Source organism: Leucopleurus acutus, assembly GCF_964270905.1.
Source record: "Leucopleurus acutus genome assembly, chromosome: 12".
Taxonomy (NCBI): domain Eukaryota; kingdom Metazoa; phylum Chordata; class Mammalia; order Artiodactyla; family Delphinidae; genus Leucopleurus; species Leucopleurus acutus.
This window is the reverse complement of record NC_139154.1, coordinates 42,774,581-42,790,171: the sequence shown is the minus strand read 5'-3', so window position 1 is coordinate 42,790,171 and position 15,591 is coordinate 42,774,581. Positions and strand designations below refer to the sequence as shown.

Genomic DNA, 15,591 nt, shown 5'->3' with positions numbered 1-15,591 from the left:
TTTTCATCATACAGTATTTTCAGATACCATGGGACATTTTTAATTGATAAATTAGTGACTGTCATATTTGTATGTCAAGTGCAGCGTAACAGTTGGCAGAGATGTTTAAAGGCTCTCGGGAATGCAGGCCAATCCTGTTAGGGAAGGTAGGGCCTCCCCAGGGGCATTTGGCCACTCTCTGAGCTCTGTAGAAGCCGAGGCCTCAGAATCCCAGCGAGGCAGAGGTAAGACTCAGGAGCGAGTGCGGTGTTCGGCTAAGCCTAGGAGTTATCATAGCAGCGCCAGGAGGGTTGCTACCCTCAGGGAGCTGGTGCGTCTGGGTGACAGTGGGAGAGGAAGCACCCCCTTCAGAGACCTGTGAGGGAAAAGATATGTTAAGATATGTACATCTCTGATACATCTTTATTTTTTCCTGAATTGAAAGGAGGACAGATTCTTACCTGTTTCATTCTCATGGCTGGTATTAGGGTTTATGGACTTTCTTCAATTATTTGGGCCTAAATTTTTGTTGTGAGTTAACTACTTTTTTCCCCAAGTTTTAATCTGTATCCCACGGGTCTTAGCTTCGCTAACTGTTGGATTTGCCTGCTGTCAGATAAAATGGGACATACTTTGCCGTACTTTGCGCCTTGCTTTTGACTTCTGGGAAGCTAGGAGTGTTTACTGGGACAACTTCTGTGGCAGAAACCCCTCGTTGTCTGGTGCTTTGGCCTGCACCCATTGTGTGTCTCTGCCGTGGGCCCTTGCATTGTCTCACTCTCCCTATGAAGTCCTGTGATGGATAACTTTGCCTGGTCTTCGTACAGGTATGAAAGTGGTATTTTAGTGTGTGGAACTGAAGCATATACATTTCACAGTGTCTTTCAGCAAAGTTAAACAGGGAAGAATCTTTTTTACTGATTTCCCTGGATAACCCTGAGGTCTGTCATCAGCACTTTGCTTATGTAGATATTCAGTGAATGTTTGTCAAACAGTTTCTCTTTCCATGGCCCTTTTCAAAGGTTCCTAGGTGCCAACTTAAAAAAATTGCAGAACATGAGAGTTGTGAGTTAAGTTTTATTGGGGGCAAAATGAGGACTATAGTCCGGGAAACAGCATCTCAGATAGCTCTGAGAAACTGCTCCAAAGAGGTAGGGGGGAAGGTCAGTATACATGTGATTTTGGTGACGGGGGAGTACATGCAATCAGGCACATATTTTTTGCAGAAGGTTTCTGCTAGTCTCGTGAAGGTTACTGCTAGTCACAAGGAGCAGACGTCACCATGAAGGATTTTAGTGCTTTTCTAGATTTGAGGAGATACAAGAATTGGGCTCATAAAATCAGCTCCTGAAAATACCTAACTATCTGCAGACCTGTCCTGCCAGTTTTTCCCAGAGCACAGAGTGCCTCATTTCTGCTCTCCACCCTGAGCTCCTTTCAGGGGGTGTTGGAAGTCAGCAGCTACAGCAGCACATGATTTAATCCATGTAGAGGTAGATGGCAAGTGCCAATTTGTAGCTGACATACGCCACGATGAATAAGAGGTTTCTCGTGCCCATTTTATGTTTCTATGGTACTCTTTATTTCCCTTAGCATGGTACCTATCGTGCGTTACTGTAGATACCTCTCCCATTCGACTCTAAGTTCTCTAAAAGCAGAGGCTCTTTCACCATTTCGTCTCCAGCACTCACCACAGCATCTGGTGTATCGTAGGTGCCAATATATCTTTAATGAATGAACAAATGAACAAACTAACAAACAATCAGTAAACCCAATGAACGACTCTTCCCTCTCAAGTGGCTTAAGCTCTTAAAGACTGGAGTTTCTAACTTAGAAAAGTCCCAACCCCATTGTCAAATAATTCATGTTTCTTGCTTCCTGACTCATACAGAGTATTCCAGCTCCAAGTCTAAGGAATTGCCAGATAACAGTTTTTTGATCAGCAAAGCTATTCTTTCAGATTCTGTGTAGCTTTGCCATTATTAACCAAGAGAAAGCTGATGTTGCCGAAGGCCATAGTAGCCACATGAGAGAGAATATCAGAGCTGTAGACGTGAGGATGGGTTTGTTATTGCCACCATTCGCTGAATTCTGAGGCTGCCTGGAAACACTGTTCGATGCGGAATAACAGTTGCTCTGCAGTAGATTGCTGCACTCCAGAGCAGCTGAGCTTCCTTAATTTTCTGTTGGAGTTCTTAGTGATTCTGAATCTGAAAGACTCAAAAGGAAGTAGATTACAAGAGATTTTAAGCTGAGGAGAGCATTTTGCTTTCAAAATAAAATAAATCTGAAGTGTATAAAATGACAGAAGCTTGAGAAGAATGGGTTACAGGAAGATTTTGAAGCTATGTTTCAAATATTTAACTGTAATCATATGCAAATACCTCTGCAAATATGCAGCGTTCCTTGTAATTAACAACCCTGACATGTAGATTAAATGCATGAAATGGCTTTTTTTTTTTACATTCAGGTAATTAAAGTGTAGAAAAACCTCTGCCCCAGAAGATCTGAGTATAATTCACATGAATGGGAAATGGTAAAAGTGGTCAGTTTCATGAATGCCATCTATCTTAAGCAAAACATATTGAAGTGGCATAATTTGTTTTCAGTATCAATTTTGAAGGATCTTCCTTCTTAGGATTTAACATTATTTCTGAAGCTGAATGATTTGAAACACTTGTAAATATTGAAATATTGGCCTATCTCTAACAATAATGGTAGCAGTTGTTTAAACCACAGGGAATTATGTCACCAAACAATAATTATTACGAAATTCTTTTGTTTGCAAGTATGTCACCAAACAGTAATAATTATTAAGAAATTCTTTTGTCTGCAAGTATACAGTGTAATTAATGGTTAATGGCATGGGCTCTGAAGTTACCCTCCTCGGGTCCATACTTCGTCGTTATCACTTAGTAGCTAAACCTCACTTTTCTCATCTATAAAATGAAGACATTTACTTGATGAGGTTGTTATGCATATTAAGTGAGATTATGTATATAAAGTACATCAGCCTAGTTCCTAGAAGATAGTAAGCTATCATTACTACTGTTATTCCAAGCAGTTCCCTACTGTGGGGCATATTCCTGTCTTACTAATGTATGAAATTGTTAAGACAGAATAGAAGATCTCAAAAAGCAAGCTCTTGATCATTAAAATAGAATGGAATTTGCAGTTTATAAACTGAATACATATGATTAAATAAGCTGAATAGTCTCATCCTAAAGAGAGGAAAACATGGCCTTTTGGGGAGAAGAGATAAACTAAACTAGGATTATTCCTAGGTCTGCGTTTTGACTACCAACAGCTTTATCTTTGAAGGCTGCCTGGTTTATATTGCATGTTCTCTGACATGTCTTAACAATGTTGGCAGTCATACGAAAGGAAAAACTATGTGCTGTGTTTTCTTGTTTTCAGCTTGTTATAGTAGGGAAGTATCCTGCCATTACTGCAGCAGGTGGGCTCAGCTGATAAGCAAATAGGGAAAGTAGCAGTGATGCCATTCTTTCAAAGATGTTGAAGTACTGTTTATCATGGCTTCATTTAGTCATAACATATAGGCATAATTGCTGCACCCCAGAAAAGTAAGCTATCTGAACAGTATAAGTGTATTGAAGATATTTTTTAGATTTTACTCTGTTTAAAAATAAAATGCCTATTTAATGAAACAGGTTGTACAAAAACCACACCTGAACATCATAGTCCTTACTTTATGGCTATACTTCAAATTGTTTCCTAACTTCCTTTCTGGAAAATGATTAATAATAATAATAAATTCAGGAAAAATAAACATCAAAATACTGTCTCCAATTCCCCAAACGTAGCCTGTATAAAAAGTCCCACTGTGTATATTTGCTTTCCCATACTGGTCAAGAAAACATGGTTGTGCTTCATTATCAAAAGTGACTCAGATTTCAAATGAGAATGTGAAATATATAAAAATGTTTCCTTAGAGTAGAATGAATTGGCCAGCCTAGAAATTCTTTCTTTAATGAGACAGTAACATAAGAAAACGTTTTGTCATGTACACAGACTTGGAAACTTTTTCTGCACAGCTGTGTTATAAAATTGGGTATACTTCCTTGACCTCAGTGATTTTTTTGCCAGTAGGTGTCTATATGAATAAAAGAAATTTTTATTACTGTTCTTTAACCTATCATATTTGGACTATAAATTTCACTGAAATTATTGTTATGGTATCTAGGAAAAGTATAAGTTTCACCCAACAGGTAATAACTGTTGCTCTCCAAAGGCAAGAGAGGAAAACCAGTTTCATCAACTATTAGTTGTGATAAACAATCTTTGGTTTTCTTATATTATTGAGAGGCAATGATGCCTTCAGAGTACACATTAGAACTTCCTTATTGTTTCAGTACATTCCCATGATTTCAGAGTGCACTTTAATTCTCAATTTATTATTGATATAGATCAACCAAATGTAACCCTGTAGTTCCTCGTGTATTTTTAGAGTTTTTCCTTGCATGCAGCTTTGTTTAACACAGGTCACAGTAATGGATCGTTTATACAAAGTAACGGATTGTTTCCTCTTTCTGCCAACTGATTTGATCAGCCTGAAGTTCCTTAGATACTGTGGGTTACATAACTAGTATGGAATCTGTATGGTACATTTTTTAGTATGACAGTAACTGTATTAACCATTTAATCCTTTAGGACATTTTAATAAACACAAGGAAGCCCGTTATTTTGAAGTGAATAAACTTGAAACTAAAATGAGCAATGAGTTACCATACCGGACTCAATTACCAGACTTCTTGGAAAACAGATTATTTTCATTAGTTGATTGTTCTGGTTAACTGTGGATTGGCCAGGAAAAAAAAAGACAAAAAAACAAAACTTTTTCTTTCGAACTTTCCCCTTTTAAGTGTTTGTAATGTGTTTTAGCATATTCTCCTGCTTTTATAAGCAGAGTACAATAGTACATAATTTAGTTTTACTTTCCTGAAGAATTTGTAACACCTAAGAGTCCTAGTTATGAATATTTTCTCTTATCATCTCTGGTGCCATTATAAATGCAGAAGGTTTGAGAGTTGAATAGTTAAATTCTAGTCAGTGGAGACTGCATTATTCAGTGACATCTAATTTTCCAGGTATCACTTATAGGATATAGTTGAAGAATCTGAAAATAAGCAAAATTACCTTTGCCCTTTCAGAATAAAAAGTTCAGAGAACATATGAGCCCCAAGGCTTAGAATGTCTTCTTTGAAGCTTGCTAATTCCCTTTTATTCATAATTCCAACTATTTGGTTTCCAAGAAGAAACAGAATTTGGACACCCTCATTGTCAGCACATGCGAATCTGCCTAATGTTCATTACAGCGTAGTATTCCATTAAATGGATATATCATAATTTATGTAACCAGTCCTAATTATGGACATTCATCTCCAGTCTTTTGCTCTTCTAAATAATTCTGTTTTCCAGTTTTCCCAACTGCATTTATTGAACAACTCTTTTTTTTTTTTTCTCCACTGATACCTTTATCATAAACTTAATTCCCATATATGTTCAGGTCTGTTTCTAGACTCTTTTTTGTTCTGTTGAGCTGTGTGATCCTTTTTTTTTTTTTTTTTTTTTTTTTTGCGGTATGCGGGCCTCTCACTGTTGTGGCCTCTCCCGTTGCGGAGCACAGGCTCCGGACGCGCAGGCTCAGCGGCCATGGCTCACGGGCCCAGCCGCTCCGCGGCATGTGGGATCTTCCCGGACCGGGGTAGGAACCTGTGTCCCCTGCATCGGCAGGCGGACTCCCAACCACTGTGCCACCAGGGAAGCCCTGTGTGATCCTTTTCTGATCATACAGTTTTAACTACTGTAGCTTCATAATATGTGTAATGTTTAGTAGAGCTAATCTCCCCTCTTTCTCTTCTTTTTCAGAATTTCTAGGTTTAGTGCCTTTCATTTTCCAGATGAACATTAATATAATTTGTCAAATTTCAAAATAAAGATCATTTTTTAGTATTTTAATTGGTATTGAATGAACTGAATTGATTAACTTTGTGGGAGAATTTATATCTCTTTTGCAATGGAAGAACAAATGTCCCTTTGGATTTTAAAGTTTTCTTTATATAAGTGTAGTACATTTCTTTTTACAGTGGTATTTAGCTATTATTTTTATACATGAGATTTTGTTAATGTTTAAAACATAAGCTGAAAATAAGGGTAATTTTACCTTCCCAGTATTTCTTACTTTTTTTAAAATCTTGTCAAATTTCATTGATATAGTACTTCTAGGACAGTATTAACAATACAGTAACCAGAGTAATCCTATTAAGATGGAAGTCAAACATATCACCCCTGTTTTCAAAACCCTTCAAAGGCTTTTCAGTTACTCAGAGTGAAAACCAGAGGCCTATTGGACAGTCCATTGTCTGCTGCCCCTGTGATCGCAGCTGCCGCAGCCTGAGCTGCTGTCCTCTCACATACTCGGCTCCAACTGTACTTCTTGCTTTTTACTCAAACACCAAATTAGGTTCTGTTTTATGGCCTTTGCACTTGCTCCTCCCTCTCCCAGAAAAACTCTTTTCCCAAATATCATCAGCCCACTCCGTAACTGCCTTTGCACAAATGTCACCTTTCACTGAAGCCTTCTGTAAACACCCTATTTAGAGCTACACCACCACTTCCAGCAATTCCTGGTCTTTTTTCATTATCTTATTTCTTTCCTACCCCACCATAGGAGTTGAGATTTACTAGTATTATACATCTCTTAATTACCTATTATTATTTTATTTTTATAATTATTCATTCCTTAGATTGTCATATAATTATTTTTAAATTATTAATCATTTATTGTGACTTACTAACATACACATTTTATTCATTGTTATATCATTTACTCAATTCTTTATTTAGTATTTACTGTCACTTATGTTTTTATTACTTATATCTTTCTCATGCAAAACATGGTAAGAAAGAAGAAAAAATGGGGTAAGGAGATACAAAAACTAGAAAGCACAAAATAAGATTTTAGATTTAACTCCAAAATATTGGTATTTTTTAAGTGAAAATGTAGTAAACGTATTAGTCATGTTAGTTAAAAGACATAGACTGTCAGATTAGATAGAGATAATAATCCAACTATCTTCTAAATATAAGGCTATAGAAAGGTAGACAGTAGAAGGGTGGGAAGGGTATATCTTGCAAATTCTAACCAAAAGAAAGCTGGTATAGCTATGTTAACATTAAACAAAATAAGCCCTAAGGGAAAAACATTACTAGAGATGAAGAGAGTTCCTTCGTAATTATAAAAGGTTTACTCTATCAGGTACTAATAGTCAATAACAGAATAAAAGAGGTAATATCACTACTGGTGGTCCAGAGATTGAAGTATAATAGCAGGATATTATAAATAACTTCATGTCAATAAATTTAGAAGTTTAAATGAAATGGCTAAATCCCTAGAAAAAGATAACATCAAAACAGATTCTCAAGGAGAAATAGAAAGCCTGAATGGTCCTAAGCCTTTAAAGAAATTGAATCAATCAATAGTCAAATCTTTCTAAAAATAAAACTCTAGAGATTTCCCTTGGTGGTGCAGTGGTTAGGACTCGGCGCTGTCACTGCTGTGGCCTGGGTTCAATCCCTGGTCAGGGAACCAAGACCCCATAAGCTGTGTGGTGTGGCAAAATCAAAACAAAACAAATCAAAACAAAACAAAACAAACAAAGTTTAGGCTTCCCTGGTGAGTTCTATCAAATATTCAGAGAATAAATCATTCTATTATATTACAAAATCCTCTGAGTAATGGGAAAGGAAACCATAGTCTCCAACTCTGTTTTCTCAAACTAACAAAACCTTATATGCAAACCTGGAATAAATAAGATAAGAAAAGCAAATTATAGGCCAGGCTTACTTATTATCAACATGCAAAAGTCCTACACAAAGTATTAGGAAACCAAATATAGTAATATAGTAACATGAGAAGGATGTATCATGACCCAGGTGGGTCTATCCCAAAAATAGAAAGTTAGTTTCACATTAGAAAATCAATTGATAGTTTACCACGTTAATAAATGAAAGGAGAAAAATCATATGATCATTTCAATAGGGACAGAAAAGGTATTTTATAAAACTCAGTATCCATATATGGGTTTTATCCATTTAAAACTCATATCCGTATCCAATGCAGAGAGCCAAAAATACTCAAGGCATTTTAGAAGAACAAGAAAATGGGGTTTAAGGTACTCTACCAAATATCAAAATATAAAGCTTTAGTAAATAAGATGTGTGCTCGTGGCACAGAGTTAGAAGAGTAGGCCAGTAGGACAGATTATAGAACCCTGGAAAGGACCTGTTCACATATACACAGGATTTACAACAGAAATGTCACTGCAGAAAAGCAGAAGGGCAGTCTTTGCAGTTAACAGTGCTGGAACAGTTGAGTTTCCATGTGGAAAAAAATGAAATTAGACCCATATTTCACACCACACATAAAAATCAGTTTCAGGTAGATTATGAACCAAAAAGTGAAAGACTAAGCCGTCGAGCTTTTAGATATTATTGAAGAACGTTGGCTGCCAAGGAGCCTGCAGTGACTGTGAACTGCGGCCAACCTGGCTTTCTTACCGTATCGTGTTCCTATAGCTCCAGGTGGGAGTGACAAACGAGAGCCCAGCTGAGGCTGAGAACTCAGTTTCTTCATCATTGTCTTTGCTGCCACTGCAGCTGCTAACAAGAAACCTGCTCTTCAGCATCGAGGGAGAACTCTTCCTGTGGGGTGGGGAAGGGAGCCCCTTCTTAGCCCTTCAGCTGGGAGGCCTCAGCAGGGCAGTGAGAAACACTGCCTCTCCCAATACCAAAGATTGCTTTATACAAATCCACCCCTGTTTGAAATCTCTCAAGACTTAAGTCCGATAGAACATTGGTAGCACTTACAGGAGTTAAAGGACTCATGATATTAGAATTACGTCAAGAGATAGGGGAAGAAATCTGAATCTGAAGGTATAAAAGTCAGTGGTTAATTGTAGTACCACTCCAGTTGCTAAAAGATTTTTTATTGTTTCTACCCTTCAGAGTCTTAAAGCGTGCTGTTTGGTATCCAAGTGAAATGCCAGATCCCTGGATTAAACTGCTAACATTAGATGATATGATAAAATTTACTTTCTATGTGAGCTCCAGACACCCACCAAAGGGATCATACTTTCGAAAACAGAAGAAGAAAGGCTAATAATTAATGCCATATTGTTTAAGAGTTCTTGCTGATCCACATCATTAGTACTTGGTATTGTTAGATTTCTTATTTTTTGCCAGTCTGAAGGGTATATTCCATATCTCTATGAGAGACAGCAGCCCTATTTGACTTTGAGCCATTGGGAGCAGTCCTGAAGAATATCTTTGGACAGAAAAGGCAAAGGTGAAGCAGTAGCATACCCACTGTATATGGAATACGAGAATACAGAGACCTGTTCAAGAACCCTGGAGACATCAGGAAGCGATCAGGTTCTTTACTTATGCTTCCCAAGACTGAAGGTAACTACAGTTAGGATGCTCACGCTACATACTCTGCTTATCCTGTGTCCTCAACACCATAGGCATCACTGATGAATCAGGAATGCTGTGTCCCTGTGTTATGCTAGAAGGGGAAGAAGAAGGTGACCAAGTATCAAATGTCCCAGGATCCCGAAGCTGATTTCATTCCTCCTGTGTTTGTGTTCAAATGCATTGAGTTAGGGACTTCCCTGGTGGTGCAGTGGTTAAGAATCCACCTGCCAATGCAGGGGACGTGGGTTCGATCCCTGGTCCGGGAAGATCCCATGTGCCACGGAGCAACTAAGCCCGTGCATCAAAACTACTGAGCCTGCGCTCTAGAGCCCATGAGCCACAAGTACTGAAGCCTGCGTGCTCTAGGGCCTGCCTGCCACAACTACTGAGCCCCCATGCTGCAAATAGTGAAGCCCACGTGCCTAGAGCCCGTGCTTCGCAACAAGAGAAGCCACCACGGTGAGAAGCCCACGCACTACAACAAAGAGTAACCCCCTCTCACTGCAACTAGAGAAAGCCCGTGCGCAGCAACAAAGACCCAACGCAGCCAAAAATAAAATAAAAGTAAAAAAAACCAAGACAAATGCATTGAGTTAGAGTTCACACTGAAATTGGCATCCAGGGAGAATGATTCCTTTAACTGACTTTTCTTGTCCAGTCAGACTTCCCAGAGATCCTGTAACCTTTGTGTGAATCTTTATATATAACCTTTGTATAAACCCATTGTAATGCAGGCAGCTGGCTCTGACTGGAAGATTCTGGATCATCCCTGACATTCTGGAGCCCACAGTGATCTGCATCACAAGTGCCCATGAATGCCCCATAAAGGCCCCAAAGGCCTTTATTAAGCACAGTCCATGCAGCATCTCCTCTGCTTTGTGCTTGAGAAGATGCCAAGATGGCAGAAACTCCCCTTCTGGGTGAAACTCAGCGTTCACTCAAAAAGCACATTATGAGCACTTTGCTGTGTGTTGTTACTGACCCAGCATTTTAAAATCATCTGAAAAGGCTGTGGCTCCCTGCTCCCAGAGAACACCAAGGCCACGGGGAACAGTACCCTACTTATGTGACAGAGGAGGAGATCTAGTAGAGATCAAATTACTGTGACCAAAAATAAACAACTAAAATATCTCAGATATTGTTGAGAGAAAAGGAAAGGTCTGCAGGAAACGGCTAAGCACTTAGCTGATAGATACGACCAAGAAAGAACAAGAAGATACCATGGTTAGAAAGAAGAGTCCTCCACAGTTTTCACCCTCAAATCCCTGTTCTCTATTAGTGAGACAGACATGAAGGCACAATGACAGGTGTTACCTGATCAACTTTAACATTTGGTCAGTGCCATCAAATAGGTTACTATGAAAAAGGACTGTCAACAGTGGAAGGTAAAAAAGAGACTGAGTCCACAAAACCCCACCTTTACTGTCGGGGCCTACCAGGAAAAGTGCATCAAGTTCATCCAGGAGGAAGAATGTAAATACATAAGGGAAGTGGCAAATCACTGGTGCCTGAAATCAAAGGAACAGACTCACAGCTGAAGTTAAACACAGCCCAAGGCTTAAATCCACATTGTAGAACAGATAAGAGGTAGCACGAAAAAATATCTTCTAGAATTTCTTAAACCACAGACAAAGAACAATAACTGTAAGAGAAAAGACTTAAATTCAACTGCATCAAACTTAAGAACTTATCTCCATTAAGGAAAAAAAAAAAGAATAAGGGTTGAATAGGCAAGCCAAGAACTGCAACATGACAAAGGACTGGTATCTAAAATAAAAAGCAACTTCTACAAATCAATAAAAAATAAGACAGTCTAATAGAAAAATGTGAGACTTAAATAAGACATTTGTAAAGGATATATAGAAAATGTCCAAAAAGCATATAAAAGCCTTATCAGTCATCAGAGAAACACAAATTACAGCCACAATGAAATACCTCTAAACACCAGGTTAGTCAATTACAATTATAATTACAAAGTTTGCCAGTACCAAATGTGAGGAAATGTAACAATATGAACCCTCATGTATGTTTTATATGCTTTTCTGTTTGTAACTTGGTATAAGTACTTTGAAAAACTATTGGGGAAATTGACATATATACACTAATATGTATAAAATGGATAACTAATAAGAACCTGCTGTATAAAATAATAGATAAAATAAAATTGAAAAAAGAAATTGGAACTACCTATTAAAGCTGCACGTGTGCAACCATATGACCCCATATTTCTACTTCGAGGTGATATAGGCAACAGAAATACATGCACACATGCACAAGAGACATGTGTAAAAATATTATAACAGCATATTTGTAATAACAACACAAATATCTGTCAGTAAAATTGTGTTATGTTCTTACAGTGGAAAACTGTATAACAAAGATAGTGAGCTATTGCTACATGTATCAGCATGGTTGGATGTTATAAACAATGTTGAGTGAAGCAAGTAAAATACAAAAACATACTGCATGATTACATTTATATAAAGTTCATTAACAGACAAAAATTAACTATGATATTAAGGGATAGGTATTAGTCTGCTCGAACTGCCATAACAAAATGCCATAGACTGGGTGGCTTAAACAACTGACATGTATTTTCTCACAGTTCTGGAGATTGGAAGTCCAAGATCAGCATGCCAGCATGGTCAGTTTCCAGTGAAACTTCTTCCTGGCTTGTAGATGGCCACCTTCTGTCTGTGTGTTCGCCAGACCTCTTCTCTGTGTGTTCTTGGGATGAGAGTAAGCTCTCAGGTGTCTGTCCTTATAAGGATACTAATCCTATCCATTAGGGCCCCACTCTTATGACCTTATATAACCGGAATTACCTCTCTCTACATGCAGTCACCTTGGGAGTTAGGGCTTCGTCATATCAATTTGGGGGTGACACAGTTCAGTCTATAGCAGCATGATAAGCATTAATATAAAGCAAAATAAGGAAATGATTATAGTATTAAGGAATGATAAGTATTGATATAAAGAAAAGTAAGAAAATCAGTATAGAGATTACCTAAGATGTGAGCAGAGGAAGGGGTTGTGATGGGAAGATGCCATGCTGGCAATGTCGTCTTTCTTGACCCACACAGCTGTTCATTTTATAAATTATTTGTTAAATTGAACATTTATGTTTCATATGCTTTTCTGTATGTTATACTTAACAATTTAAAAGGTTTTTTTTAAAGTAAAAAAAGTTTTTTAAAGTTTTTTTTAAAGTAAAAAAAAGTTTTTTTTAAAGTCCATTCTCATTTCCTGTTCTACAATCTGCTAACATTGATGAGCTGTTCCATTTATGTTCCATTTTTGTTATCCTATTATTAATATGGATTATAATTAACTATTTTGACTTTTCTGATCCCCATATAAATTATTTTTATATTTTTTAATATTAATATGGTAAATTTTAAATGTTTTAGCGATGCTCTTTTCGTCTGGTGTCTTATTAAAATATATTTCATGATATTCTGATGAATTGAGTTGAAATGATATTTTTGTCCTTAAACATTTTCCCACATAGGTAGAAATTCCCAGCTTCCTTTGTCCCTGGCCTACACTTTATTGAGGTTGAATCAGTTGCTAAAAATATATTTGGTCCTATGAAAGATTATCTTTGGCTGGTAAGATTAAGGAATAGAGGAGCTTTTCAAAAGTGAACTGTCTCCAAATATAATCAATAAAAGAAATTCTGACTAGAAATGGAGTCTTTTATGTAGCTTTATTCTCTTTTGGCATCATTAGTCAAGTTGGTATAACTACTGAAATGGTACATTCATTTCTACTTTCAGCAATCCTTCAAAGGGATTGTGAGTTGCTGTCACAATCAATAACTTATCTAGGAATCTGATTTCCTCCTCACCCTGAAAATTAACCCCAGCAACTTAAGGGGCATCCTTACATCCTACCCAGGTTGGTTGAGGGCTGAGAAGGCAGTGGATGGTACTTCTTCTCAGTCTGAATAGATTGTTAGCCATATTATAAAACCCAGTCCTTTGTAGATACTATATAGAAGAAACAATAAAGCAATGACTTATCCCTTAAGAAAACTTCTCATCAAAGTGTGTGTTTTTTTTTTTTTATTGTAGGTAATTCGCTCTTTTCTGCTCTTTCCAACAATTGAGCGAATGTCTGAGTCACCCAGAGGCAAGCTCGCCACTCCACTTTTGTGCTGGTTTCGATATGCTTTCTATGTTCCTGGCTACTTACTACTTAAACCGTGGCCTGAGAAAATCAAATCCTTGGTGATCAGAATGCTCCTTCGAAGGATGAACCTACAGAGCGAATTTTCGTTTCTGAATATGTTGGAACCGTTCTGCCTCAGTAAGCACATTTTAAAATGTATATGTTTATTCTTGTATCAGAAAGTGTTAAGAGAATAATCTCAGACAGTGGATGAGTATCAAGCAAGGAATTATTTATTGTATTTTTCTCCCAAAAGTTTAAAACTAGAAATAAAAAGAAAATAGTGGGGGATATTCTAAATGACAGAAAAGCCTCATCAAGCTTTAATTTTAAACCTTATCCTTCTGATTCTCCACTCTAGCTACAGGATGATGAGAAAGAATTCTTCTGTATCGAGTATATATGGAGTCCCTACAGGAATCCAGGGTGTGCCCTGTTAAGCTCAGTATGTGAACTTTGCAAAAATCAGCCCAAGGAAATCAGGCCTAATATTCCCATAGAGTGAACAGGCTATGATTTTACTTTGCTCTTTAAAAGTTTTAGTTATAAAACTAGTAATAAATAATAGTCATGGTAATGTAACACTGGATGCGTTACTGATTATGGTTTCTGAATGTGCCAGGGAATGTTTTTGCTACTTTACTTCTTGGCTTCAAATGCTGTTTTTAAATGTAATTTATCTGTTTAGTTAATACTAATTTATATATTTACAAATGATTTTAATAATAAAATATGCTACTTTCTTAATCCATAAAATGGGATAATAATATCCCATACCTCAAAAGATTATTATAGGATTAAATGTGATAATATATGCAAAGTGTCTATCTAGTATTTTATTTATAATAAGCCTCCAATGAATGATATAACAACAGTTGCAGCAGCAGCAGCTAATAGCTGCTGTTCTAAGCTTTAACCTGTAGTCCTCAGAAGAACTAATAAGGTTTAGGTATTATTATTGTCCCCATTTTACAGATAAAGATACTGAGGTTCAGAGAAGTTACGTGATTTGCCCAAAGTCACACAACTAGCGGGTAGTGTTCAAACTCCAGCAATACGCCACTGTGTTAAACTTCCTTTTACCATAGCTGCTGCTGTTATTGTCTCTTTGCTCCTTTCAGTCATAAAAGCAGGACTCCTGAGTAAAGTTTACCATCTCACCTACATCGAGTGCCATGAGATCATGTGCATAGTGAATCCAGAAGCAAGTCACAGCCCTGCCTTTAGAATTGCACAGCTACAGATTGTATGGGAGGTGTTTTTCTAAATGTGTAGCAAGAAGCAGTCATTACAAATACAAAGTTCAATATACTTTCTGTATTTGTGGATCTTTATGCTCTCCCCAGCTCTCATTCTGTGTTATAGGCTTAGCATAGTAGCAGCAGAAGATGAGATAGGGAGTAGGGAAGCAAGGCTCAGGACAGTCATAAAAATCATGAAACATTGAAGTTGGAGATGTCCCTTGAAGACCTTCTGGTCCAGCCCCTTATTTTTCCCTCATAGAAGAGGAAGAAATGGCCTAGTAAGTGAAAATGGCACTGACTACAAGTCAGAAACCCTCAACGCTCATTTTGGTTTTGCCTCAGACTCCCTCTGTGGCCTCAATTGAGTCCCTTCCCCTCTCTGGTTCTCAGTCATTGATCAAATCAAGAGTTAGACTGGACACATTTGGAAATTGAGATCAAATGGAAATCACTTGAAATTCTGGCAAACATATATAAAACTACTCCACGTATACTTCAATAAGTCATTACAGTTTACAAGATTTTTTTTTCCCCTTCTTTAATCTTTTTCTTTTTACCCTTAGAAAGGATTTTAAAAAAGCATTCTCTAGTTAAGGAATCCATTTTCCTCCAAGGAGTTCTGCTTCCAGGAAGATGAAATAGATGTATTCGTCTCCCTGTTTCTCCTACTAAGTGCTAAAAATCCTGCATATTATATGTA

General features: G+C 37.4%; 1 protein-coding gene across 3 annotated transcripts in view; it reads left to right on the top strand.

Moving 5' to 3' along the window:
• Positions 1-15,591, top strand: part of LDAH (lipid droplet associated hydrolase) — a 94,648-nt gene that overhangs the window by 51,622 nt on the left and 27,435 nt on the right. For all 3 annotated transcript variants that reach the window (XM_082851842.1, XM_082851840.1, XM_082851841.1), the window contains one exon: positions 13,551-13,785. In XM_082851842.1, coding sequence (XP_082707968.1) covers positions 13,551-13,785 — 235 coding nt within the window. The remainder of the gene's footprint in view (positions 1-13,550; positions 13,786-15,591) is intronic.